General features: G+C 60.8%; 1 protein-coding gene and 1 long non-coding RNA gene across 3 annotated transcripts in view; one reads left to right on the forward strand and one right to left on the reverse strand.

Annotated features, from left to right (window-relative positions):
• Window positions 1–27,669, forward strand: part of MYT1L (myelin transcription factor 1 like) — a 161,520-nt gene that overhangs the window by 125,506 nt on the left and 8,345 nt on the right. The window contains exons 18-20 of the mRNA XM_045884010.3: window positions 751–972; window positions 15,267–15,358; window positions 22,492–22,595. Coding sequence (XP_045739966.1) covers window positions 751–972; window positions 15,267–15,358; window positions 22,492–22,595 — 418 coding nt within the window. The remainder of the gene's footprint in view (window positions 1–750; window positions 973–15,266; window positions 15,359–22,491; window positions 22,596–27,669) is intronic.
• Window positions 12,139–27,483, reverse strand: LOC123850793 (uncharacterized). Of its 2 annotated transcripts, none has more exons than XR_010405415.1 (3): window positions 24,177–27,483; window positions 23,631–23,913; window positions 12,139–13,423 (listed from the first exon to the last, which is right to left on the reverse strand). It is a non-coding gene; the product is annotated as an uncharacterized LOC123850793 (long non-coding RNA). The 2 variants fall into 2 exon arrangements; XR_010405414.1 differs by lacking the exon at window positions 12,139–13,423 and adding an exon at window positions 19,382–23,507.

Below are 27,669 nucleotides of genomic sequence, written 5' to 3' on the forward strand. Positions count from 1 at the left end.
ATGCAAAACCCACCAGTTTGGGGCTTATGAGGGGCCCCGACTGAATCACACCCACCTTCTTTGAGATAACCGTAAGCGGTTGGGGTTGTGTGTCCTTGGTCCCTCTGTGGCGAGAGGTTTCAGAAGCAGGCATTAGCCTACCATTGACCTTTAGCTCCCGCCAACGATTTTCCCCTTTTATTCCCCCAAAATATACCTATGGTGTACCACATACCAGCACTATCCAGGAGACTTGATTAAATACTATCTCCCCTGCTTCAAATCCTCTCTGGCTGGAGGTGTTTGATGGCCTGTGGAGAACACGGCCAAGCAAACAAATGTTTTCTAGCTCTCGAGAAAACCACGGGTTTATAAAATCATAAAAAATAATCCTGCAATTTCTCCTTGACTTTGCATTCTTCTACCATGAAAACTGATTCTGTCCAAACGTGGTGTCTTTTAAACAGACACCTGCACCTCACTTGCTACAAGGACAGATTCTTTTTCCCCTGCTGGTGTGCAACATTGTTCACCAAGAGCAGACATCCTGCCCCAAACAGCCCCCTCCGTCGGCAGCGGACCAGGCATTCCCACGACAGAAGGTCCCTCGGTTCGCCGCTAGGTGGTACTTTCAGAGATTTTCCTCTGTCATTGTCTTTGCTGGAGTAGAGCGTGATGGTTTTTCTTCGAGCCAGGTTATTTTGACCTTGCTGGAGAGTCCGCCAGGTATATGGCGCCAAGACCCCAGAGTGTGTCTCTTCTGCCCCCCAGATGTCCCGTTCCCGGGTGTGATGGCCAGGGCCACATAACCGGGAAGTACGCCTCCCATCGAAGCGCGTCAGGGTGCCCCCTGGCCGCCAAGAGGCAGAAGGACGGGTACCTCAATGGCTCGCAGTTCTCCTGGAAGTCGGTCAAGACGGAGGGCATGTCGTGTCCCACGCCGGGCTGTGACGGGTCGGGGCACGTCAGCGGCAGCTTCCTCACACACCGGAGGTGAGTGGCCCTCGGTCCTGGCACCAGGCCCGGGCAGCCCCGCCAGGAGTGTCCGTCACGGCCCAACTCGACACCCCCATTTAGAAAGAGAAGGTGGAACGCTGCTTCCAAACTCATGACCTTCCCCAGCGAAGAGAGGAAAACCCTTGAGCGTGTTTAAGAAGCAAATCTCGTTCCTATCCTGGGTCAGGACAGAGGCTTTCACAGGTCTTGGATCAGGATCCACAGGGAGAAACAGGCTGGAATTCTGCACACATGCGAGTATCTGTAGGTTTGATCCTTTGGGCTAAAGATGGCGGGCAGGCCGCACGCAGGGAAGGAGGATGGTATCTGGCACAGGGGCCTCATGCTGCATGCCTGGGCCAAAAATGCATCAGGACATTTCCAGAAGAGCCGATCACCCCATTAACTTTTACTCGCTTACTTTTAGAAGAAATATGTGCAGTTCGATTATCTTAGCAGAAGAGGCCTGTCCGTTGAATCAAAGGGCGCTCGGTGGGTCCCCATGGATGGGTTAGGGTGGGCGGTGTAGACAAATCACAGAGGCCAATGGAGTCGGTTAACCGGGCGGGTGTCCCCAGCTCCTTGGAAACCAGGCTGGAAGGAGAAACGCAGTAAAGCCAGGTCCAGCACAGAACGAACCAATGTCAGTTTGCAAACCGGGAGTCACGGGAGGTTCAGGAGTACGGAATGAGCCTTGAAATGTTCCTCAAGAGGAAGGTTGATTTTTAATTGTTAAATTCCTGCTCAGGTAGAGAACTCAGATGGGATCAGGGAGCCTAAAGCGGAAACATGAATGCCTTTCCCTGACCTAACCTCTCAGCAATGGCTCAAGGCCCTGGTGTCCCCCGCGGACAGAGGGGCCCACGCAGCCCCACGCGGGCTCACGACTCCGGGCATGCACAGCGACCTTTCTGTCTCTGTGCTCGCATGCACCACACCGCTCGTACTGGGACGGCCCCGGTCCTGCTCTACAGACACTAGCCCCAAGCCCCGGGGTTTGCCGCCTGCCCCCAGGGCCAGGAAGGCTCCCTCTTTGGCCCAGGTCCCTGCCGAAGCCACAAGGTCCCCAGACGTGACCCATGACACCTGCCCCGCATGAGGGCCACCAGCTCTGCTGGACGAGCCTGCACAGGGCCTGGGAGGGGGCATTGCAGGGCGGTCAGAGGGCGTTCAAGTCAGAGCTCCTGCCGTGGGTGGTGGAGCTACACGGACCGGAAGCCTTCTCTGCTATAAAGCTGAATCAGACGCTGTGAACGGCCACCTCGATGTGCCTGTAGGCAGGGGCTCTGAGCCCACAGGTGTTGGGTGATGGAGCCTCATCTTTTGTAGGGTCTGACTGTGCGTGAAGGAAAACAGGCCAGGGGGCACGTGGGGAAAGGGGATGAACAGCACTGTGAGCAGAGCCGACGGCATTTTGCTTCCATTGTGGTAAAAAACACATCTTCCCACCTTAACTATTTTGGGGTGCACAGCTCAGTGACATTGAGGTCACTCACGATGTCGTGCAGCATCCCCACCATCCATCTCCAGAACTTTGCCATCTTCCCAAACTGATGCCCTGTCCCTGTAAACCCTCGCCCCCACCCCGCCCCTCCAGCGCCTGGCGCCCACCATCCACTTTCTGCTTCTACAAATCGGAGTCCTCCAGGGACCTCCGATGAGTGGGATCATGCAGTTTGTCCTTCTGCGTCTGGCTCACCTCACTGAGCAGTGTCCCCCATATGTGGCAGGTGTCCGAATGTCCCTCCTTATAAGGCTGAACCACATCCTATCGTTTTCATTTATGCTGTTGGGCAGGCAAACCGTGATTCCTGGGCGGTGTGAGAACAGTCGTCCTGGCGAGAACCCAGCCAGGGGTGCAGACATTGTCTCCTGGAAGCTGTGGCCCCGCCGTGGGGAGCGACGGGCCGTGAGCCTCCCAAACCTTAAGGCCTCGGTTAGGAGGGGCCCTGGGAAGACCCCGCTGATGTGCTGAGACGGGGGGTTCCTCCTCTTCCCCCTGTGCTGTGAAAACAGCAGGTTTAGAATCAGAACAAAGACTCCACAGACACAGAAATGTCCCGTTCGTCCCCTTTCCCCCAAACTGTGGCAGCTCCTGGGGCGGTAAAGGGTGGTGTTTAACGGTGCCAGGATGTAAATAGCAGACGAAGCAGGAGCGTAGGTCTGGGGCTTTGGGGCCATGGAGCCGCTGCCCCCAGTTTCCTCCTCAGGGAGGTCACGGCTGCGGGGGCCACGGGGGCCGCGGGGGCCGTGGGGACAAGGACAGTCGGAGCCACGGAGCTCTGCGCGCCCACCGTCCCCACATGCTGTGAAACCGTTTCATTTATTTTGTTCCTTCGAGGCTGGGGGCCACGCTCTCGGGTCTCCAGTCCGTCCTGAGCAGGGCTGCTGTACAGGACATGGACAATGTCTTATTTTATCTTTAGGATTGCCTGAGTCTTCCTAAAAAAGCAGTGTTTAAGATGAAAAACAAGTCGTTCAAAACCAGATATTTTCTCATATAAATCAGACAAATTTCTATTGGGATGAGTCTCTAACATTCAGATAATAAGGAAAGTAGAGCTCCTTGCTTTCTGATTATTTGGCACATTTTTATAGCTCATGCCCTCCAGGCCCGAGGGATGCTTGTTGAGTCTTCGGGAACGACCAAGTCTCCCTGCCGGGGCTGCTCCCCATCCTCACTTCGAAGGCCAGCCGTGAGCAGAACGAGCGTGGTCCCCCAAAGTAGCAGCAGTGGGCCGTCCAGTGGCCGCACGCACCTCCCGGGGGCTGGGCAGAGGGTTCCAGAAAACCCAGTTGGGGACCGCGAGGCAAGGAGACCCAGCGACCCAAACCGGCCTGGGAGAAGCCAGAGGGCAGAGGGCGGGTGTCGGAGGGGCGAGCGGGGATGCGGCTGGAGGTAGAAGAGACGCGGGGTGAGGGGCCGGTATCCCCCAAAGGCTCGGGTGGGGGCACAGCCTCAGGAAGAGAGAAAGGGCCTGTTATCAAAAAGGGAAAAGCCGGGGACAGAAAGACACTGAAGAGCCGGGCGGACGGGCAGGCAGAGCTCGGGGGAGGTCAGAGCCTGGGCCAGGGGTCAGGGCAGGTGGGCCCAAGGAGACGCTGCTGCGGAGAGGGGGTCAGTGGGCAGCGGGCGGGCAGGGGGAGGGCCCTCAGGACCCAGTGACCGTCCAGCAGCTGCCTGGGGGACAGCCAGCGGCACATGAGAAAGCTAAGCAGGCGACATCCTGGCGCAGCCCTGGGGAAACACCGGGGCACTGGGTCACGAGGGCCACTGAAAGTGGGTGTGGGGGGGCAGGGACGGGCAGGAGCTGGGAGGGGCTGGCTGATGGGGCGCCCCACAGCCCAGCCTGCCCCTGCCAGTCCCTCGACCTGGCTGCGTCTCTGGGACCGTCCCCCACTCCCAGCCCGCGGCTGAACGCCATTCCCTCCTCGTCTTTGCACCTCTCACCTCCCTCTCTACCTCCCCCTCTGCCCTGAAAAGGCCTCCTCATCCTCCAGCATGTGTGGGGCTCCCCGTGTGCCCAGCAGCGTTGCAAGCACCTTCCTGTGTTAACCCTCGGAGTCTTCGTGGGAGCCCAGAGACATAGGCACCATCGTCTGCCCGGTTAAAGACTAGAACTCAGGCAAGACGGGTGACGTGACTGCAGGGAGTGTGTAAGTGACAGAGCAGGACTCACACCTGGGCGGCCTGCCTCCTGCCTTCCAGGCCTCCTCCTCTGAGCTGTGCGGCCTCCCCTCAACCCTCAGCATATTTACGGACCCGGTGACACAAGGCCCACTTCCCTCTCCCCAGCCCAGTGGTCCCTGCACTTCGTGCCCCACCACCGAGTAATGGCAGGGTCTGCCCTGTTCTGCTGCAAAGGTTTCTATCCATGGAACCATTCCCTGGTCCCCCACACCCACAGCACCTTGCCTGGGCCCCACATACCAGCATTTAAGAAATGCCGCCCACACATCAGTGAAAATAGGAAGGAGGGGTGTGTTCATTCGGTGCAGAGCCTGCCTCATCCGAGTAGGGAATGCTTCACCAGGTGGGAAAAGTCCCAAGGCAGCAGGCTCCAGACCACAGTCCGGGCACCAGAGGCATTAGGTGGAAGGGCAGGACAGAGGGGGATGCTCCGCCAGAGTCCCCCTGACCCCGGAGCCCGAGGGGGGAGGCGGTGTCCTCAGCTCTTGCACCTGCTTCTCTGTGTGGGAGTGTGAGGGCAGAGCACGTCTCTCCCATCCAGCTCACCGCACTTCCAGTAAGATTAGGAACGGGCCACAAAATCGAAGTCCCTAATGCTAACCCCGGAAAAGTAATAAATAATCTTAGAACTAAGTCTTAATAAGCAATCTTAGAACTCGTCTTATCTTTCACTGGGCTTGACCAACATGAAGTTTTTTCAAAAAGGCCCCGCCTAGACCCTCTTAAACTTTCCACCCAGACCCAAAACCTGATTTATTTTATTTTCAGGTTCCTTACAGTTCATCACAAACGGGGAGACAGCCTTTTTCCGAATGTTTATTTTGCTTGATACTTGCCAAGAGAATTGCATTAAAAATAAGCCCCCGTCCTGAGTATTTACTCCGTGAGTTATTTTATAATCAATCAACTCATGCAATTCTCTGGAGGAGCACCTACCACTTGCTTCCCTTCAGCCCCACGAGTAGACCCAGGGCTCAGCATCACCAAATGCAAGGGATGCTGGGAGATGTAGTCTTCCCAGGGGATGCTGGGAGATGTAGTCCACCTTTGGGATGTGGGGGAGATGGAGTCTTTGTGGGCCCAAGAAGAAGAGGAAAGCTCTATGCTATGTTGAGAAGCCATAGTTTTTTACAAACACATACACAATCACTGAACCACAGCACCCTGAGATCTGTATGGTCCCGATTTTAGATCAGACAACCAACACCAAGAAGGCAAGACGCTCTCCCCTGGGCACACGGCCCATAAGGAGAAAAGCCTGTCCGGCGGGCATCACACACGGACCACCTGTGTCCACCTGCAAGACCCAGCCCAGGACGCTCACAGTACAGGGACTTGGGGTGGCACCGAGCCGGGCCTGCTAGGCGTCCTTTGGACCTCCCTGGGGGGTCACCTGCTCTTCTCCAGGCAGCAGGGAAGCAGAGCAGGGCAGACCTCTCCCTCCCCAGCCGACCTCGCCAGAGGAACAGCCCTGCCCTCTGCCCACCATGGAGACATCCGCCTCTGCAGTGAGTCCTCTCACAGCTGAGACCTTGCTCCTCCCTCCAAGGCCACACGATGCACAGAGGACCCCCGAAGAGCTTCCAGGTGCTCTGTACTCAAGGCCTCTGATGACAAACCCAAATTCCACAGCTTCGGGGAATCCGTGGCTCTACGAACTGTGATCCAAGCGGTGGTGAACCCGGGGCCTTGTCGCCTCAGGAATCTTCCCTCTGGACTCTGTGCAGCCCCCGGTCCCTCACCCTTCCACCCTCTCTGAGCTCTCTCCTCTGGCTTCTGCTGCTGACTCCAAGAGGCGGAGGAAACTGGGAGGTCGTGGCCGGAGCTCCCCAGACCAGCGGTGGTTTTCTGCGTCACGAAAGCAGATTGAATCATCATGCTTCCCTTTACAACACAGGAAAAGAGGTCTTCTAGATTTCTTTCCCAGAGGAGGAGGGGTGGAGGGCTCGGGTGGCCCCCCTCCAGAAGGAGTCGCTGCGCTAGAAGGGGATGGAGAAGATGTGCATCCAGGGCCAGAGAGCACGCTGGATGGGGATTTGCTGGGCGCCTGTTTCTGGGAAGGTAGCCAGGCCCCCACACCCCTTGGGCCACCCTTTGGTCATCTCACCAGGTGGCCCGTCTGCGGGAAGATGTCTCCATGCTTTGTTCATGGGTTGTTTGCTGGCCCCAGATTTATCTTGTTGCCAGAGGAGGCCTGGCAGGCAGCTTCCTCCCTGCAGAGGGACCATCCTTTGTGCAGGACTAGAACTCCCCAGGAAGAGGGGATACAGCGAGATCTTGCTGAGGAAATAGTTCTCCTTTGTGGGGGACGCATGTGGGGCTGCGGGGCCCATGCCCTCAACCAGAGCCGCCCGCACACCCTCCTCCATCACGCAGCCCCAGAAGGAGAGCGTCCAGGATGAAACTGGACTCTGAGTCCTGAGCACTCACTGCCCCACAGGTCCCTGCTCATCCTCAGAGCGGTTTCCGTGGGCAGTTGGCCTTAGCAATTCCCTAACTTCTTGGGAAAGCCTTCAGGACATCTGAATGCACCACCCTTTGCAGGTGGCTGCCAACGGGCCTGGTCCAAACGTGCCCTATGGGGCTGGTCCCCTCTGCACAGCCCTGTGCTGACCACTGCCTCTGAAAGCCCCTCAGCGTGTGACCCTGTATTTTAATCTCCATGTTTCAGTATTTGACGGGAAACATTTGGGACGGAGAAATCCAACATCTGCTTCAAACTGCAACCCCCAAAGGCCCCGTGAGAGCTGGAAGGTGAAGGTCGCATCTGCTCACCCTCCTTGGCCTGAGGCTGCAGGAGCCTGCAGTGCAGGCTTTGCTGGGGGACGTGGGGGGACCCCGGCCTGGTGGCCTGGTCTCTGTCCCAGGAGCTTTCCTCCTGGGCCCATGTCACACCCGCACCTCATCTTTCTGTCCCGGGGGCCGACAAGCATCCGGCGGCTGTGGACGCTCCTGCACAAAGTACCGCAAGACCGCGGCTCACACCACGCCCGGCTTCTACCTCTGTTCGTGCATGGCCTGGCCGAGGTGTCCCCTCCTGGGGCTCACCGTCCTCCTCAAACTCATTCGGGGTCTTGGAGGAATTCAGGTCCTTGAGGCTCCAGGACTGAGGCTCCGTGTTTGTGCCGGCTGTTGGCCAGGGGCTCTCGGTGCAGGAGGCCCCCTCGCCACATGGCCGCCGACTACCTGAGGCAGCAGGAGATGCTCCCCCGTGTCCAGGACTGCGTTGTACGCAGCGTTCCCTGGACACAGGAGCAATCGTGTGCTGGACGCACTCCTCACCCAGGGAGGGTCCACCACAGGGCGGCACAGGGCAGGGACTCCAGAGCCACAGGCATGCCTCCCACAAGCATGTTATTTCGTGCTAGGGTCTTTAGGGAAATAAAAATGTTTTACACAGTCTCTGCCTCGAGAAACGTAGCCTGTTGTAATTATATGGGGTAGACCAATGAACAAGCCAAACAATTAATAATACAAACAAGCTCATTTTTATCTCCAGTAAACAGATGAAGAAACTGAACACGCACACACACACACACAGCACCGAGACCTCAGAGCGTGAGGTCCTGCACTGCAGACCTCATCCCGTCAGTTCTGATCAGCAAGACACCACCCTCAATTTATAAGCAAATCATAGGTTTTCAGGAATACAGCAATTTTTTAAAATATCTATTTATTTATTCGAGAGAGAGATTGAGTGGGGCGGGGGGAGGCAGAAGGAGAGGGAGAAGCAGACTTCGCGCTGAGCAGGGAGCAGGACGTGGGGCTCCATCCCAGGACCCTGGGATCATGACCTGAGCTGAAGGCAGATGCTTAATGACTGAGCCATCCAGGCGCCCCAGGAATACAGCAATTTTTAAAATGTGACTGTGTCATGCAAATTCTACAAGTCCGCGTGTTTTCTGTGACTTGGCTGATTTCTGCCCTCCCTCTGCCCTAAGACGAGAACTTAGCCTGTGGTCCAGCCTCTGATGCCTGCTCTGTCCGAGGCTGTACTTCTGGGCGGGGGGCAGCCCCTGAGGCGTCCTCGCCCCGCCGTGCCCCCCGCGCCCCGCTCGCCTCCTCCCAGGGGTCCGCATGGTGCCGTCCTGGGCAGAGGTGCCGGGTCCCCCTGGGACGGAGCGCCGGGCTGGCTCACGGACTCTCCTCTGCGTCCTCTTTGGCTCCCGCCTCTGCCGGACACCACTGTGTCCTGGGGTCCCGGGCACACCCCATCTCAGCCCTCCTGGGCCCTCGCTCTCCCTCCTCAGTCTGGCCCTGAGGTCTTCGTCTGCACCCACGGACCTACGCGGTCCTTGCTGACGCTGGGATTCGGCATCTCCGAAACACCTCTCCTGTGAGACCCAGAAGCCTTTTCCTGATGTTCGCGCCAGCACGTTTGCTGAGGCAGCAGGAGCCGCAAGTTCCACACCGTCTCGAGGAAATGGGAAGACCGCGCCGGCGCCGGCTGGCTGCCCTGCACCGCACTCAGGGCTCCCAGCCCACGGACACCGCAGGGCCACGGGGAGGAGGTTCGCGCTCTCTCTCCAGAGCCCCCGCACCCCTTGCGCTCCGGGCTGTCGCTGCCAGCAGTGGGCCAGCCATCGCGGACCCTCCGGGCCGATGGGCCCCGGCCTGTGGCCGCCCCACGCTCGAGGCCGGGAGCCCTGAGTGCCGTCCCTGCGGCAGAGGTCACTGGGTCCGTGTACCTCCTTCTCAGCCTGCTCACATCTGCAGAGACCCCCTTTCCAAAAGGGTCCTCCTCACAGGTTCTGGGAGCTGGGACGTCAACGCGTCTTCTAGGGGGGACGACTGACCCACTGCGATGACAGATGTGGAATTTAGCTCGCAAGCAGAAGGAGAGACAAAAAGAGAAACTGAGTCCTCAGTGTCTGTCAGGATGAGCTTCCTCAGCACAAAGCCAAGCAGGGGCTCAACAAGGTTCAGGTTCCGTCAGGTACGCAGGGGCCAGGCTGAGTGGCAGCTTGTGACCGTCAGAGCCCGGCCCCTCCTGCTCCACCACCAGGCCCTCGGAGCTTCCTCTCCGGGGCTCCTGTCGCTGATGAGGGGCCGGGGGCCGCTGACCCTCAGGCGCCCACTCAGAGGTCCCATCTGTCCCCTGGACCAAGAGTCCTCCTGGGGCCTCGCCCAGGCGCTGGCCGCCCGGCTCACGTCACGCCAGAGTCCTCCCTGAGGTTGAGGAGCAAGCAGCTGGGTTCCTGCTGCCCTGGCCCACAGGAAGGGGAGAGGAGAGCACCTTCGGCGCGGACCACGGGCCCGATGGTGGCAGTCGTCTTTCTGGGGGTCCCGGTCCGAAGCCTGAAAACACATTTATCTCCACTGATCTCAAAACTCTACTGAAATGGCCTGCTCTCCTTTTATAAATCCACGAAATAAAAATAATGAAAATGCAGAAAGCAAAGAGCATTCCCTCACCTGCACGGTGTCACGGGAGCTGAGGTGCTGGGGGACGCAAGACTCGGGTCCAGCTCTGTGGGGACAGACAGATGGCGGTGCCCAGCGGACGCACGGGGGTGGAAGCCAGGCGTGAGCACGCAGTGTGTGGCCCCAGGACCCTGCGGCAGGATTCAGGGCAGCCTCGGAAACAGAGCAGGAAGTGGAAGTCTCTGTAGGAAGAGTGGGCCTCCAGATGCTCAGCCTCGCGCCCCCCTCGCCCAGCGGAAGGGGCGCTCCACGTTCGGGACCCCAGGGGGCGGGAGGCAGGAATGCCCAGTGCAGGGTGAGGCCCTCCGCCTCTGGTTCCCAAGCTGCTGTGACCACAGCCTCGGCCTGCGTGTGTCCCCCACGACCTCCAGACAGGAGCGAAGCCCCCCCAGAAATCTGCAGGCCCCCGAGACAGGCCTCAGCGGGAGATACTCGGAAGACAACCAGCCATTTAAGGGAAGCACTAAGTAACATGGCAGAAAGCAAAACAGCCTTCAAAAAAGAAAGAAAACCTTGGAGAAAACAGACATTTCTGGAAAGCGAAATTTTTTTTAATTTGTCATCCGATAGAAAAGGAGAATAAATGGAAGAGTATGACTTAGTCTCTTCATAATCCAAGAAAAATCAAGAAAACAAGAAAGATATCTTTGAAACAAAGACAAGTGAAATAAAGAGTTCAGTTAGAAGGTTAGAGTGTAAAGTTGAGGAAATCTCTCTTAAATTATAAAATGAGAAAAGAAGACAATTTTTAAAAACTAGAGGAAGAATCCGTGGGGCTTTCCAGCTGGCTAACAGGAGTCTCCAGCAGGTGGGAGAAGAGAGGAGCGAGGAAAGAGACTCAGCATGGAGAGGGCAGGGGAAGCATCGCCGGGCACAGGCGCTGAGGGCTCCAGGCCTTGGTCAGCAGCTTCCGTCTCCAGGGGATGAGCTTTGACAAGGCTCCATCGAGGAACCAGAGTGACCGTGACAGGGCACATGCTGGAAAAGGATCCCCAGAGAGCTGCAGAACCAGGGCAAGAAACCCTCCTCGGGCGCCACCTGGGGGCTGGGGGCTGGCGCCGGGGCTTAGGACACTGTCCCCAGGCTGTCCTGCCGGGTGACCCTCCCGCTGGGTGACCCTCCCTCCTGATGACCTTCCCACCGGGTGACCCTCCTGCCAGGTGACCCTCCCTCCTGATGACCCTCCCGCCACGTGACCCTCCCTCCTGATGACCCTCCCACCGGGTGACCCTCCCTCCTGATGACCTTCCCGCCGGATGACCCTCCTGCCAGGTGACCCTCCCTCCTGATGACCCTCCGGCCGGGTGACCCTCCTGCCAGGTGACCCTCCCACCGGGTGACCCTCCCGCCGGGTGACCCTCCCTCCTGATGACCCTCCCGCCGGATGACCCTCCCACCAGGTGACCCTCCCTCCTGATGACCTTCCCACCGGGTGACCCTCCTGCCAGGTGACCCTCCCTCCTGATGACCCTCCTGCCAGGTGACCCTCCCTCCTGATGACCGTCCGGCCGGGTGATCCTCCCACCAGGTGACCCTCCCTCCTGATGACCTTCCCGCCGGGTGACCCTCCCGCCAGGTGACCCTCCCTCCTGATGACCTTCCCGCCGGGTGACCCTCCCACCAGGTGACCCTCCCTCCTGATGACCTTCCCGCCGGGTGACCCTCCCGCCAGGTGACCCTCCCTCCTGATGACCCTCCCGCCCTGTGACCCTCCTGCCAGGTGACCCTCCCTCCTGATGACCCTCCCGCCCTGTGACCCTCCTGCCAGGTGACCCTCCCTCCTGATGACCCTCCTGCCAGGTGACCCTCCCGCCGGGTGACCCTCCCTCCTGATGACCTTCCCACCAGGTGACCCTCCTGCCAGGTGACCCTCCCTCCTGATGACCCTCCCGCCGGGTGACCCCCCCTCCGGGTGACCCTCCCTCCTGATGACCCTCCCACCAGGTGACCCTCCCTCCTGATGACCTTCCCACCGGGTGACCCTCCTGCCAGGTGACCCTCCCTCCTGATGACCCTCCCGCCGGGTGACCCTCCCTCCTGATGACCCTCCTGCCAGGTGACCCTCCCTCCTGATGACCCTCCGGCCACGGGCCGGGTGACCCTCTGGCCAGGGCGGCCAGCCTTCACCACGGGCAGTGTACCGGCGTCTGCCCTGTCCCCACACGTTCTGGGCTGGGCGTCTTAAGACCCTGGAGTGCCAGGAAGCAAGCCCCGTGGAGGCGTTCCACACCGTGGCATCAGTGTCCGGCCACCCACGCCAAGCCTGGTCCTCATGAGCCGGCTGGCAGAAGCCGGTGCGGCTGTAACCCAGAGTGTTAGCTGGGGTCTGTGCTGCGGGCCCAGCGGCACCGACTGGTCTCCTCTCTCGCGAGTGGGATGTTACATCGTAAGAGGGCCGTGATAGCAAGGTGAGGCCGTAAAAAGCAAAATACGGCGTTGAGGTGGTGAAACTCGGCTTGAAATATTCTGTCTGCCGCGGGAGTGTCCCTCCAGGCGAGGTGCTGAGCCACCAGCACCACCTTGCGCGACTCGTCCGAGTCCTGCGTCTCTGAAGGCCCTGCCCAGCCGCTCCCCGGGCGGCGAACAGCCTCCGGACCGCACGTGCCGGTTTGCTCGCAAGCCAGCCTGTGTGTCCCTTGAATGGACGAGGCTCCCCGCCTCTACGTCTCTATAACCACGCCTCCCGGACACGTCCACGTACAAAGCTCTTTTCAGCTGACGGATTCTCCTGAAGGAGGTCCCTGTGGGGCGGGCGTCCCGATCAAGTGTCTGCCTCCCTCTCTCCCTCTGAAGCGCCTGCCTGGAGCCCACCCTGGCCGTGCTGGGCTGCTGCTGCAGCTGGACGCCTCGGGGCTGCAAGCTGCGGGGGCCACCAGTTAGCTATTTGGTGCCCAGAGGGACCAGAACTAAGATTCTGAGACTTTCCAAACCCCGACTCGGAGCAATGCAGTTTTAATTAGAGGAGTTTCCATAATGGCCGCTGGGTCTCCGAGGGAACCAGACTGAGTGCTCGGGGTCCACTCCTCGAAGGGGACAGACGTGGGACATTTCCCTGAGTCCTCCAGCCATCCGGGGCCCCAGGAGCCAGCACACCAGGACTCGAGGTCAGCGCGAGCTGCCACTGGATGCACACAGACCCGCCCTGCACGCAGGCCAGGGCCAGCGGACGCTTCCACGTTGGACCCAGGTGGACCGTGCAGTCCCTGTGCTTGAACGAAGCACGTCGCTCCGTGGGCCCGTCTCTGCCCCGATTCAGTGTCCCAGCTTCGGGGGACGCCTCCTGCAATGACACCATCGTCTGCATCCCTAGCTGGCTCTTTCGTCACCTGCAAACTGAGAGAAGTGAGGGAAGATCAAAGCGGGTTCTGCACATCAGTGTGCTCTGGGAGTCCGTGTTTAAACGGTGCTCAGGTCTGGGACCAGCACTGCAGGAACCCACGGGAGGACCTGAGCGCGTCTGCTCTGCTGGCTGCACTTCACCGACCCCTCCCCTTCTCTGCTGTGCGCCCACCCACTGTCATCACTAAGTTCTCAGGACAGGACGATCGGGCGGGGAGATGCCGAGTGTATGGGAGCCTCTGGACCAGGCTGGCAAGGAGACGGCCTCTGAGAAACAGCCCCGATGAGCACAGATAGGGAAAGACAACCAGGATGCAAACTGGCCGCGTCCACCGGGCACCCTCCCGAGAGCCAGGGACTGGAGACGGGCCGGGACTGCCTTGTAACAGCGGGGCCGGGGGGGGCAGACACAAACACCAACAAACTGCACCTGCGGACATCGGGCGCAGGGTCCTGAGAAGACGCTGGAGGTGGGCGGAGGAGGAGAGGGACCTCAGGGTCCCTGGGGACTCACGCCTGTCAATCTAGAAACACCACCAGCAAATGGTTCACAGCAGCATGGTCCCGGGACGAGCGACAGGGGCAGAGATGACTCAGCATCTCCCGGATCCTCCGGTGCAGCCACCAAGCACAGACCCCTCACCGATGGCTTATCAAAGACAACGTAGACATCGGTGCGAACTGTGAGAGAATCTGTGTGAGGATACTTGGAAAGCATCCTTACATTAACGTGGACAATACTAGTTATTGCTAATAACCACATAATCCACACTGCCGTTGGGTGTTGGATGGATACAGGTATAGATCAGCCCCCAACAGGCTGTGAACAGGGGCCATCTGGCACCGAATTACGGATGAAACGCATGTGTGATGTAAATATACATGTAATACTGGATATACAGCCGTGTGCAAATGTACAGTTTTCATGTCACGAGGGCCGGGGGCCCCTGGGGTGCCCTCACATGGTGGCCGGGGAAGTGTGAGGGGTGAGCCCCCCAGGGGCAGGTGTGATGCAGCCCAGGCTCGGGGCCACAGAAGGTGCTCGGGACGCAGAATCGTCCTCCATGCATACACAGCACGAAAGGGAAGGAGGGACGGGAGCCGTCCTGAGAAGACAGTGGTCAGGCGCATGGACCCATTTCAGGTGCAGAGCGTGGGCTCCCAGAGACGACCAGCGTTAGCAACGTCAGGGGCGGCGGGGAAGTTTGCAAAGAGGCCGCACATTTGATGTCAGCAGCAAACAGGTTTTAAACCTTCAAGTGAGGTCATGATATTGAGGTTCTGTTTTTACACCTGCTGCCACCCCCCCCCCCCCAAATCTACTGGAGGCAGGACAGGGCAGGGGGAGACGGATGTGCCGTGAGACAGAACGGTTGAACCTAGGCTGAGCTCATTATTCGATCTTTCTACATCTGAATGTTAAAAAGCAAATCTTAATTCAGGCCTTGTGTAAGTTTGACACTTTCCACAGTAAGGAAGTTTCCAGATAGTCGCTCCATAGAGAACCCCAAGCGGCCCCAGGAGGCATGCGGTGAAGGGCGTGTCTGCTCCGGCCGGAGCCCGGCCACCGTGACTTCCGCTGAGGCCCCGACCAGCCGTGTGTCAGCCTGGAACTGCCCCTGATCCACAGGCAGACGCAGCCTCCCTCATGTGCAGGGAGTGGGCCACACGGCGTCCGCCGCTCGGGCTCATTTCCCTTTGCCACAAAGCCCTTTGCCGGCAACCAGTCTGATAAAATGCCTCGGTGACGTGCCGGGCTCCTGACTCTTCTCGCTGCAGGGCTGGGGGCTCTTCTTCAGAGACCCATAACTCATGCTCCCTTGTGTCTTGTCCCCAGCTTGTCGGGGTGCCCACGAGCCACGTCAGCCATGAAGAAGGCGAAGCTGTCTGGAGAGCAGATGCTGACCATCCGACAACGGGCCAGCAATGGTGAGCACCCCTCCCTGGGGCGGCCGCCGCGGCCCCAGCCCCGGCCTGTCCCGCCCAGACGGAGCCCCAGACGGTGGCAGCCTTTCTGCTTCGAGAGCCGGGGCGGGATTATTCCGTCCACGTCTAGGAAGCTAGTCCACTCGCTGGAGGAGGGGCATCCCCAAACTCACCGCTTGCTGGGACCCCTGACAGTCCCAGTGATTTGCTCCCCAGAACCCCGGCAGCCCCCCATTGTGCCTTTGCCCCCAGGCCCTCCTGCAGGGGCCGAGTCCAGGACAGCACTCCTGTCCCCTCCATGCTCAGCCTCCCAGTGGACGGGCCTGACCACGCACAAGCACCATCTCCCTCCACGTGCCTGTGGGCGCCCCTGGGCACAGAGTGCAGGGGCCCCCCGGGAGGGCCAGGGGCCCAGCTTCATCCTTGTAAACCCCCCCTGCGGCAGAGCCCCTCTGGGACCCCAAAGTCAGTACTCGTGGTGTTTTCGTGGTCCCTGGGGATGTGGCAGGGCGGGAGAAGTGTCTGCTGGCTGAGGAGACGAGACCACACTCATCCTGTAACAGGGTCCTTTCCTAGTCTCCTAAATGGGACCTTTTCCAAATTTGGGGAGCTTTTGTTGGTGACTTCTGCATGAAAGGCCCCCACGCGTGGCACAGGCGAGTGCTCCTTGCACCAGGGCTGCAAGGCACCCAAGGGGACACGGGTGTGTTAGGTGAGCCCGTCCACGCCAAGTCATGCGCTGCTGGCCGTGAGGTCAGAGTTCATGAAGCAACACTGTGCATGCAGGAGGGTGTTTTCCAGCAGAAATACATGCAACACAAGCGTACACACTGACGGGCCGATGAAAATGAGCAGAGGCGCCCAGGGGTGGCAGCTAACTCGGGGTTGGCGGACACTCCAGAGGACGTCACTCCAGGGGCTACGGAACGGAGCGTCATCTGCAGCCACTCAGCAAACTGTGGCCTTGGGGGGCAGGAGGACCTTGTGAGCAGGGGGCTGATGCGGAGCCGGGCCGACCGTGACGCTGGGGCAGGCACTGCCCTCACTGTGGGCTCCTCAGGGCGTCAAGCGCTGCAGGACGTGGGTCACGCCTGGGCGAAGTCCCTGGACCCATCCCAGGAGCTGCGTGCCACGGCTCTGGCCCCGTGGACCCTGGCCTCCTGTGCTGAGGCTCTGCGTGAGGCTGCCTCCCCTCGCGGGAAGGCCAGGGGGCCAGGGCCCCGCGGCCTCCACCGGTCACCTGACCGTTCATGACAGGCCCTGACCACAGCTCAGGGCCTCTGTGCGTGGCTTGCACTACACAGTCCTTAATGTGTGGCTGACCACGGGCCGGAAGATGGCGAGGGTCATGGTGTTTGCGTCTTGCTGGCGTGGGCTCCAGCCTCCGGCTTCTGCTGGACTGGTGCTGGCTGCCGGAGGCAGGGAGCGTGGTTAGACCGAGCGCCACCTCCCACACGTTCTGGGACCCGCACGGTCGCCCGAACCTGAGGCCCCGTGTGGGGCAGCCTCCCCGAGGCGCCAGGCCCACCACGTCGCTCGTCTTGGGCGTCTCAGGGCAGCGCTCATTGCCCCGGAAGAAACCGCCCCGACACTCTTTCCAAAACGCCCCGCGTGGCCTGTCCCCCCAGACAACCCTGTGCCCAAGCAAGGCTCCATGGGCCAGTGGGTCTGCTTTGTCAGCTTCTGACTCGTCAGCGAAGGAGGCAGCCGTGAGCTGGGCGGCCAGCGCAGAGCAGGAAAGGAAAGGAAACACGAGCGGATCCGCAAACCCCAACGAGGGGCCGTTCCGTCGGCGGGAAGTCGCGGGGTGTGCGTCTCAGGACCACAAAGGGCCATGTCTCTTCCGAGGGGCAGCGGAACCCAGAGTCCTCTGGCCACGCCGGGCGTGGCTGCCCGCAGAACCAGCGCTCTCTCGGGGACGGGAGCACGCGCGGCGGTCTGGGCCACCTCCCAGGAGGCGGCAGGATGGCTCCGTCCCGCGGGGACCTGCACACGGCGCCCGGGTCTGCGCCTGGACACGGGAGGCCTGATCCCGGGGTCCGGGCAGGAGCCTGGCTCTCTGCGGCGGCTTCTGGTGAGCGCGTGCGTGCCACGAGGACGCTCCGTGCCCAGAGCACGAGCCGTGGAAGCCGGTCCAGGCGGGTCTCCACGAGCCCGGGGCCGGGCTGCAGCCTGTCGTGTCTCGTCTGTGCAGACCAGGGTCATTCTCACTACGCCCGGGGGCCGCTTCGTTCCGTGCCACGGCTGTGGCGCAGGACGTGGACAGTCAGGCATCGCCCGCGCCCCGTGTGGCTACCTCAGGGGCAGCGCGTTGCTGCTCCTCGGGGGACAGGGCGTGAGCACCCCGCCTTCCTCAGCAACTCTTTGCCCATCCTTCAGAATCAAAAGATCTGGCTTTGGTGCTCCCTAGCTCCATCCCTCTCTCCTTGAGTATCTGGAGTGTAGAATCTTACGTGTTGCTCTTACACATTCCTAACACACGTGTCCGGAAGCTTCCCTCCCTCCACACCCTGGCCTGCACGGAGCGCCAAGACCTCAAGGAGACCACCGTGGCGTGGTTGGGCAGCCCCTGCTCTGGGCTCCCAGGGCCTTCCCTCGAGTGTGCACCTGCTTGGAAAGGCACTGTTCTAAGTGGCCTTGAAGCCCTGAAGTCCCTGGTCCACCCTGCCCTCCCTCCTCCTCCTCGATCTCATTCTTCAAGCTTGGAGAGGAGTCTGCTCTCACCTGTTCCCGCACAAGGTCACTGTGATTTCTCTCCCACTGAATGAGCTCCCAGAGCAACCGGTGTGGGGAGACGTTACCGAGGCCGCCTGCCGTCCCTGCCCGCCCGCCTGCATTGCCACGGCAGTGGGGCTGTCCCTGGCTCTGTGGTGGGTTTTTGTTGGGTTTTGCCCAGAAGGAAATGAGATAAGCCCTCCTTTTTCTTTCCTCTATTATCACGGAAGACAGGAAGCCGAGGGAAGGGCTGTGACTTCTGTTGCACAAGGAGGCTGCAGCGACCCTCTGTCGGGCCCCTGCGCAGCGAGCGGCCTCACCTGCGGCAGGTAGTTACAAACGTTTAGCTCAGCCTAGCCGCCCTCGAGGGGAGGGCCCCGCGGGGCCTGTGGGTGTCGCCCTGAGACACAAGCATCAACAAGCAGGCCAAGGGCCCTGGCTTCCCGGGGTGGAGTCTCCGTCCCCGCTGCACCCCGGTCTGCGCTCCCAGGTCCAGTGCTCTCCCCTCTCCAGGAGTGGGCCTCGTGCGGAGCCCTGGGGCCCTCAGGGTGTCCTAGGGGCAGGCGCACATTCGCGGCTTTAAGGAAATTCGTTTCCAGACACTCAAATTCCTCCTGACGGTCTCCTGAACCCAGGGGACTGAGGGTCCGTCCGTTCTCCCTGCCCCTCCCGGCGTGCTGCTTGCCCCACCTTCATGAGAGAAAGGCTGCTCAGAGTTGGGCCGAAGTGCTTGCTGGCACCCAAGAGGGCGCCCAGATGGCTGGGCTCTGGGGGTGCAGCCCGGAGTGCCGGAGGGCCGGGCGCGAGCGCCTCATGGGGAGACACGGCGGGCACCCTGCTCCTGTTTCCTGGAGGCAGAACGGCTGATGCTCACGGGTCCATTGTTCAGCACTCCCAGAGGGGAGATCAGAGATGGGAAGGCCACCAAGCGACCCTTGCTGCAGTTTCACTGGACTTAAAATGACCTCCTCAGGAAGTTGATCTGAACTGCAGACTGGTTTGGTGATGACGCGTGATCAGCCGGTTGGTTTATGTAGTGGACATCTCCCGTAAATCTTACGAACCGAACATCTTGGTCCAGGTTTTGATGGACATATATTTAAGGTGCTCTGCAGCATACAATTTTGCATTTATATATATATATATGTAATTCTATATATAATTCTAAATATATATAATTCTAAATTTTAATAGTTTCATATATATGAAAGGGCTGTGACTGCTGTTGCACAAGGAGGCTGCAGGCGACCCTTTTAATAGTTTCATATATATGAAACTATTAAAATTTAGAATAAGAAATTTAGAGGACAACTTTAAGACTTATAAAAAGAAATTTTTTTTTAATTCTTTAATTCAACAAAAAATGAGGCCCACTGCGCTAGACCACATACCATATTTTTGCTCTTTCTCTTCCCTTTAATGATTTGTCAGCTCGCAGCACTGAGTTAGCAGGACAAAACCAGCCCATGCCACTTTTCGGGCAGGTAAGCACGGAGACCACGGATGCTCAGGGGCCTCTGGCTTCTGAGGCAACTCCTGATGTTCAACGGTCTTCTCTAGCCGCCGCTTGGCAAGTCCCACTGAGTCAGGTGTCTTATGTAGATTTAGTTATCTCTTCCTACCACTGTGTCAGGGAGGGACACTCTGCAGTGGAGGATTTGGAGGTTTAGAAGAACTAAGAAAATTACTCATCACAAAACTCTTAAGTGGAAGGACATGGATTTAGATCCCAGGTCCATCATGTTTCAGATCCCAGGCTGTAACCCCCCGACTTCTCAAACCCTGCACCAGGGCGGTTCAGAAATACATCCAGCCTTCAGGAAATATCTATCCCAAGTTGTGTGATCTCTGCCTCTGCTTACGTGTTGGTGCCCATGAAAGTTAAATAGAAAGTAGTCTTTTTGGATGCTCTTTTGTAAAAATTCAGATCAGTAGAATGGACCTCCAAGATTTCAGCCATATTCTGGGGAGACCACGTGCTCTTCTCAGACCTTTATCCAACTTCTAAGCTTGCATTTGCCAGAATACAGGCCCAGGACATGTTGACATTTCGGGCTGTTCTGTATGCTTCACTTCATATCAGCTACCATGGATAGAGCATGTCTAACAAGGCAATTAAGATGATTTCATTGCAATCCTTAGGCCCACTATTTCCCCCACAGTTCTCTGGGCTTTATGATTACGTGGTGATCTCCAAACGGCCTATCCCGAAACGAGTTGTTTCGTTCATAATTCCATTCGTACATTCTCAGTGGAAACAAGCTATCTTGATGTTGGGAACAGGCATGCGCACAGAACATTTATCACCCGCGCTATCAGGAAGTAACCAAAATCAATGTCCCGATCCAATGACGGTCCCGGAAAGGAGCTGCACCAGCCGTCCGGTGCGGGTCCACCACGGTGGTTACCTTCTCAAAACGCAACAGGTCTACTCTTTGACACTTTAAGCCACGATACATACATAAAAAATTAGAATTCTTATCTAACGGATATAAGAAACCTGTCCTTTTGTTTGATGATTGCTTTTGCTCTGGGCAGTGCATTCACACACGGCCCTGGGAGAGACCCTGGGGAGAGACAGTCCCCCACTGCAGGGGCCCGGAGAAGAGAGCTTCTGAGGGAATAACGGTGTCTTTCAAAGTAGTGTGACACTGGAGAGACCCCAGCCTCGGGGGTGGGAGAGAGCAGGAAGTCTGCCGTGCTTCCAGAACCCGAGACGGCCCCTCGCGCGCATGCAGTTCTCTGTTCCGCGGGAACTATCACGCACGGCTGCGAAGAGAGAAGTTCTAAGATTGTTCACACCTGAAACACTGAAGAAATACGACATGAAGGACCCACTCAGAAATCCGAGCAGAAATTCCCTCGGAACACAGCACAGCCCCAGGCACGGAGGGGCCGTCGCGTGGAGACTGCCATGGCCCCGTGCACACCGGAGACGTCCTCGAGCTTGGGCTGGTTGCAACTTAAAGGAACGCGTGGTGAGCCCCGGTTAGGGGATAAAGGGCTTACAAATCAGGATGCTTAGGCCTCGGGCGGTCCAATAATTACGGTGGCCACCTCCCGGGACGAGTCTCCAGAGTGCAAAGTATTACATGCAGGAACTCACTCAGCCCAACTCCTAATTGTGAAAGTTGCCACAGAGTCTGGTCTCATGTGGAAAGGGGGAAAATGTAACAGCCCGCCCCTGAGAAAGGGTACACCCCATCGCTGGAAGGCTTTCCTGGGAGCCGTGAACTGCTTCCGGAGATGCATCTGATGGCGACCAGAGTTGCTCTGGACCCGGGGACACAAAGGCCGGGGACGCGCACCCAGGGCCTCTGCGGTGGGGCCAGGGCTGCAAGACCCAGGCTTGGGGTCAAGCGAGCCCCAGCCGGTCCCTGTGGGGGGGATGGACCTCGGCAGGCTCAGGATCCACGCATCCCCAGGCGGGTCTGTGGGAAGAGATTCGGGACGAAGGACCTGCTCACCGGGCCTCTGCAGTGTCCCTCCGTGTCTCGGGCCTTCCCTCCCAGGTGGCCGCACCCCTTCTGTCTGCAGACCCACAGAAGGGCGTCTGCCCTGGGACCTCCGAGGCCTGGGCTCCGTGCCTTTCCCGTGGCTTTGCATGAGCATCCCCTGCTGTGCCCTGTGACCCGTGTCCCGGGTTATCAAAGGTGATGGCATCTGCAGGCGTCCCGCTCTTCTTCCCCGAGTACATTCAGCCGCATGAGACCCAATGGCCAGAACGACGGAGGGTCCGGATTGTTCCCTCCCTGGCGTGTCCTGCCGCCAGCAAGCAGCCCAGGCGCCCGGCGTGGCCCCCAGGGCACACACAAGGCTGCCACCACCCCAGCCTTGTCGGTGGAGGCGCGTTTTCTGCATTCAAAAGGAGGAGTTGTTTACATCAGTTAAATGTCCTCCGTGCGGAGAGCCCTTCAGAAGGCCCCTGAAACCTGCCTCCACCAGCACGAGGCTTCCTTGCAGCGCAGGCGGGAGGTGGCCCTGAGCACCCCAGGCGTCAGGGGGTTTGGCCACCTGTGGGCAGCGGGGCTGGGCCTGGTGAGGGTGCATCCGCGCACAGCCTGGCACATCCCCCAGGGGTGGCAGAGAAAGAGACAGACAGACAGACAGGGGACAGACCAAGGAGGCAGGTGATGGGCTGAAGCAGGTCACCCACCCCAGGACAGAGCGGCTCTGGGCCGGCGCGCGGTGCGGGGGGGTCGCGTGTGCTCCGCTGATTCTCTCCGCAGTGTAGGTGCTGTGATGGCGAGGAGGGCAGCGGGAGGGCTGGACGGCCACGTGAACTGTCACTGTTTTTTTTAACCCAAGAGTATATTTGTCCAGCAGATTCAGTTCCGAATACAAAAAGAACAAAGAAAAGTCAAAATTCTAACTCCGTCTTCACGTTCGATGGCTTTAACGCAGTCCTGTCACCCCCACAGGTATAGAAAATGACGAGGAAATCAAACAGCTAGACGAGGAAATCAAGGAGCTCAACGAGTCCAACTCGCAGATGGAGGCCGACATGATTAAACTGAGGACTCAGGTAACAGTTTTTGAAACCCTAAATGTTAGCCGCAGGCGCCGGCCCCGGGACGCGTGCTCCCCCTTCCTCTCGCTCCTCGCCCCCCTTCATCTCGCACCCTGCTTTTGGCAGCAAAACGCGCGGACGCACCGTGGCCACTGCCGCCCGGCTTCTGCCCGCGCACGCTTTAGTGAGAGGCGGTCGGCAAGGAGTGCTGCCAAGAGGGCCGCTTGTGCCTGCAGATGAGCTGCTTCCTTCCCAGGACACAGGCGGCCCTAATGCCCTGCGGCCGCTGTGCTAGGGAGAGAGCTGAAGCTCCCAGAGAAGGGCAGCGTGGCCCCGGGGGCGGGTGGAAGGCTGCGAGCTCATGGGGGTCCCAGGCCCAGATGCCCAGTGACAGGAGGGGGGAGGGAGGGAACAGCCTTTACTGAGCATCCGCTGGATGCCTGACTGTGAGGCTGTGGTGCGTAGCCCCACTGTACTCACAGCGGTCAACCAGGTAAGTGTCATCACTGCCATCTGACGCACACGGTGACCCCCTTGGCTAAGCCGGGGCGGATGGCCAAGCTGCTGCAGCTCAGAGCCTCCTGTCCCTGAGTCCCAGGCTGTGCCCGTCGCGCCCTGCCGCCTCTCCCAGAGCGGCCTGGGGTCCCGGTGCCACGTGGGCTCTGGGATTGGGCCGCCATTGCAGGTCACAGGTACGGCCAGGCACTTCTATACTGGGAGAAAGCGGGGCTGCATGCCCCCCACCCCTGCAGACCCTCCTGGCAGCCGACAGTGTGGCTGGTAGGGTCCGGGTCTGGCCTCAGGACACCAGGTAGTGGTTGCAGCTCAGCCGCGGGCTGGTTCTGTCCGCGGTGGCACCCCATCTCCAGGGAGGGGCATCTCAGGCTGTGTCCCCACCAGAACGCCCAAAAGGGACCTCATGGGTGCCTGTGAGTGGGAAGGAAGCACAAAGGGTGGGCGTTCTCTACGTGGGGTCGCTTTCACACCCACCTCCTCGCCCATAGCAGCCTCGTCTAGGCTGTGCTCTGGCCCCTGGCTCAGCACGCTCACCTGGCCAAAGGCTCGCCTGGAACGGGTGGCAGATTTCCGTAGCATTTATCCAAACGCCCGGCTGTGATCAGCCTGCGGCCGGAGGTCCGCCGGAGGTGCTGGCCCCAAGAGGACCCCAGGGCCACACAAACACCCCGCGCCCCCACCTCAGCCACGACTGATTTCACCAGATCCAGTGAAAACACCTGCCCCGACTCTGGTTCTGCTCCCGAGGGTGACAGCCTGAGCAGCCTCATCAGTCCTGCTCGCACTCCAACAATCCCGAGGACTCAGAATCCCTTTTCTGTGCAGGAGGGTGACAAAACACACTTGTGACCCCTGGGAAACGCTGCTTTCCCCCAGGTCTGACCAGCAGAGCTCTCCCGCCTGTGGACGGGGCCGGCGCGGGGCCAGACACCACGCTCCCAGACCCGGCTTCCCAGGGGCCCCAGAGCATGCCTGCTCCGGTCACCCCCCACTGGCCGTTTTGTCCCCATGCAGGTCGCCAGGGACCCTTCAGGGCTCTCTGACATCCGACGTGCTGTGCTCCACCAGGCATCTGCTTACCTCTGATGTCAAAAATGAGTTTTAAGGTTTGCTGTGTATTCTCACTGTCCTGGCCGATGTCCCTCGGGTGGCTCCTCTTCTCTGGAAGGCCAGCGTCTGCAAGTGATGGGAGGACCCTGAGCCCTGCGGTCGCCGGGGTGGGAGGGGGCGGCGTGTCATGAAGGACAGGCAGCCTGCAGCGTGGCCGAGCCGTCCGGACCTGGTGTCAGCTCAGCAGCAGAGCATTCCGCCAATTCCCAGCAGCCTCAGCTGGCCGCGCGGCGCTCAGGGACAAATGAGGCTGCGGCCAAGTAGCCCACGTACCCGCCAGCCCCGTGAGTGCCTTGGCCTTCTAACCTTTGGCCAAGGCACACATAACGTCCCCACTTGTCTCAGAAAGTGCTGGAAGGTTGGTGGTCCTGAAGCTGGGCTTTCTCCAGCCTCTGGTGCCCTCACTCCAGGATGGGGACAGAACGAACAATGCAGGCGCCTTCCGTCACAGACACCTTCTACCAGAGCTAGCTCTGGCCTTTCTAACACTGGGCATCGCTGCCGCAGCGGTACCCATCGTTGCTCCAGGAAGGATCTAAGAGGACAGCATCGGCCTCCTCCTCTTCCCTGCCCCTCCCAGAGCAGGAGAGGGGGGGCGCTGAGCCTCGCCCTCCCACAGCTGGGGCAGGGATGCAGGGCCTGGGGGCAGGGAAGCAGGGCCTGGGGCAGGGAGACAGGGCCTGGGGCAGAGAGACAGGGCCTGGGGCCAGAGAGACAGGGTCTGAATCAGGGAGACAGGGCCTGGGGGCAGGGAGACAGGGTCTGAGTCAGGGAGACAGGGCCTGGGGGCAGGGAGATAGGGCCTGGGGACAGAGAGGCAGGGCCTGGGGGTAGGGGGGCAGGGCCTGGGACAGGGAGGCAGGGCCTGGGGGCAGGGAGGCAGGGTCTGAGTCAGGGAGGCAGGGTCTGAGTTAGGGAGGCAGGGCCTGGGGGCAGGGAGGCAGGGCCTGGGTCAGGTAGACAGGGCCTGGGGTCAGGGAGACAGGGCCTGGGGTCAGGGAGACAGGGCCTGAAGGCAGGGATATAGGGCCTGGGGTCAGGGAGACAGGGCCTGGGGCAGGGAGACAGGGCCTGGGACAGGGAGACAGGGCCTGGGGGCAGGGAGGCAAGGCCTGGGGTCAGGGAGACAGGGCCTGAAGGCAGGGAGATAGGGCCTGGGGTCAGGGAGACAGGGCCTGGGGCAGGGAGACAGGGCCTGGGACAGGGAGACAGGGCCTGGGGGCAGGGAGGCAGGGCCTGAGTCAGGGAGACAGGGCCTGGGGCAGGGAGATAGGGCCTGGGGACAGAGAGGCAGGGCCTGGGGGTAGGGGGGCAGGGCCTGGGACAGGGAGGCAGGGCCTGGGGGTAGGGAGGCAGGGTCTGAGTCAGGGAGGCAGGGTCTGAGTTAGGGAGACAGGGCCTGGGGGCAGGGAGACAGGGCCTGGGGACAGAGAGGCAGGGTCTGAGTCAGGGAGGCAGGGCCTGAGTCAGGGAGGCAGGGCCTGGGTCAGGTAGACAGGGCCTGTGGTCAAGGAGACAGGGCCTGGGGTCAGGGAGACAGGGCCTGGGGTCAGGGAGACAGGGCCTGGGATCAGGGAGACAGGGCCTGGGACAGGGAGACAGGGCCTGGGGTCAGGGAGGCAAGGCCTGGGGTCAGGGAGACAGGGCCTGAAGGCAGGGAGACAGGGCCTGGGGTCAGGGAGACAGGGCCTGGGGCAGGGAGACAGGGCCTGGGACAGGGAGACAGGGCCTGGGGGCAGGGAGGCAGGGCCTGGGGCAGGGAGACAGGGCCTAGGGGCAGGGAGACAAGGTCTGAGTCAGGGAGACAGGGTTGGGGCAGGGAGACAGGGCCTGGGGGCAGGGAGGCAGGGTCTGGGTCGGGAGGCAGGGTCTGGGTCTGGAGGCAGTGCCTGGGGCAGGGAGGCAGGGCCTGGGGTCAGTGAGACAGGATCTGGGGACAGGGAGTCAGGGCCTGGGGCAGGGAGACAGCGCCTGGGGCAGGGTGGCAGGGTCTGAGTCAGGGAGACAGGGCCTGGGGGCAGGGAGATAGGGCCTGGGGTCAGAGAGGCAGGGCCTGGGGGTAGGGAGGCAGGGCCTGGGACAGGGAGGCAGGGCCTGGGGGCAGGGAGACAGGGCCTGGGTCAAGAAGGCAGGGCCTGGGGACAGAGAGGCAGGGTCTGAGTCAGGGAGGCAGGGCCTGGGTCAGGTAGATAGGGCCTGGGGTCAGGGAGACAGGGCCTGGGGTCAGGGAGACAGGGCCTGAAGGCAGGGAGATAGGGCCTGGGGTCAGGGAGACAAGGTCTGAGTCAGGGAGACAGGGTTGGGGCAGGGAGACAGGGCCTGGGGGCAGGGAGGCAGGGCCTGGGGCAGGGAGACAGGGCCTGGGGGCAGGGAGACAGGGCCTGGGGGCAGGGAGGCAGTGCCTGGGGGCAGGGAAGCAGGGTCTGGGGGCAGGGAGTCAGGGCCTGGGAGCAGGGAAGCAGGGTCTGGGTCAGGAGGCAGGGCCTGGGTCAGGGAGGCAGGGCCTGGGGTCAGGGAGACAGGGCCTGAAGGCAGGGAGACAGGGCCTGGGGGCAGGGAGGCAGGGCCTGGGGCAGGGAGACAGGGCCTGGGGGCAGGGAGGCAGGGCCTGGGGCAGGGAGACAGGGCCTGGGGGCAGGGGGGCAGGGCCTGGGGACAGGGAGACAGGGCCTGGGGACAGGGAGGCAGGGTCAGGGTCTGGAGGCAGGGCCTGGGGCAGGGAGGCAGGGCCTGGGGCAGGGAGGCAGGGTCTGGGGACAGGGAGACAGCGCCTGGGGCAGGGTGGCAGGGTCTGAGTCAGGGAGACAGGGCCTAGGGGCAGGGAGACAAGGTCTGAGTCAGGGAGACAGGGTTGGGGCAGGGAGACAGGGCCTGGGGGCAGGGAGACAAGGTCTGAGTCAGGGAGACAGGGCCTGGGACAGGGAGACAGGGCCTGGGGGCAGGGAGACAGGGCCTAGGGGCAGGGAGACAAGGTCTGAGTCAGGGAGACAGGGTTGGGGCAGGGAAACAGGGCCTGGGGGCAGGGAGGCAGGGTCTAGGGCAGGGAGACAGGGCCTGGGGGCAGGGAGGCAGTGCCTGGGGGCAGGGAGGCAGGGCCTGGGGGCAGGGAGGCAGGGCCTGGGGGCAGGGAGGCAGGGTCTGGGTCAGGAGGCAGGGCCTGGGTAGGGAGGCAGGGCCTGAAGGCAGGGAGTCAGGGCCTGGGGGCAGGGAGGCAGGGCCTGGGGCAGGGAGACAGGGCCTGGGGCAGGGAGACAGGGCCTGGGGGCAGGGGGGCAGGGCCTGGGGTCAGGGAGACAGGGCCTGGGGTCAGGGAGACAGGGCCTGGGGTCAGGGAGGCAGGGCCTGAAGGCTGGGAGTCAGGGCCTGGGGGCAGGGAGGCAGGGTCTGGGGCAGGGAGGCAGGGCCTGGGGCAGGGAGACAGGGCCTGGGGCAGGGAGACAGGGCCTGGGGCAGGGAGACAGGG

This window comes from Mirounga angustirostris, unplaced genomic scaffold, assembly GCF_029215605.1.
Source record: "Mirounga angustirostris isolate CCGP_5_RB_7025 unplaced genomic scaffold, mMirAng1.0.hap1 SCAF_10, whole genome shotgun sequence".
NCBI lineage: Eukaryota > Metazoa > Chordata > Mammalia > Carnivora > Phocidae > Mirounga > Mirounga angustirostris.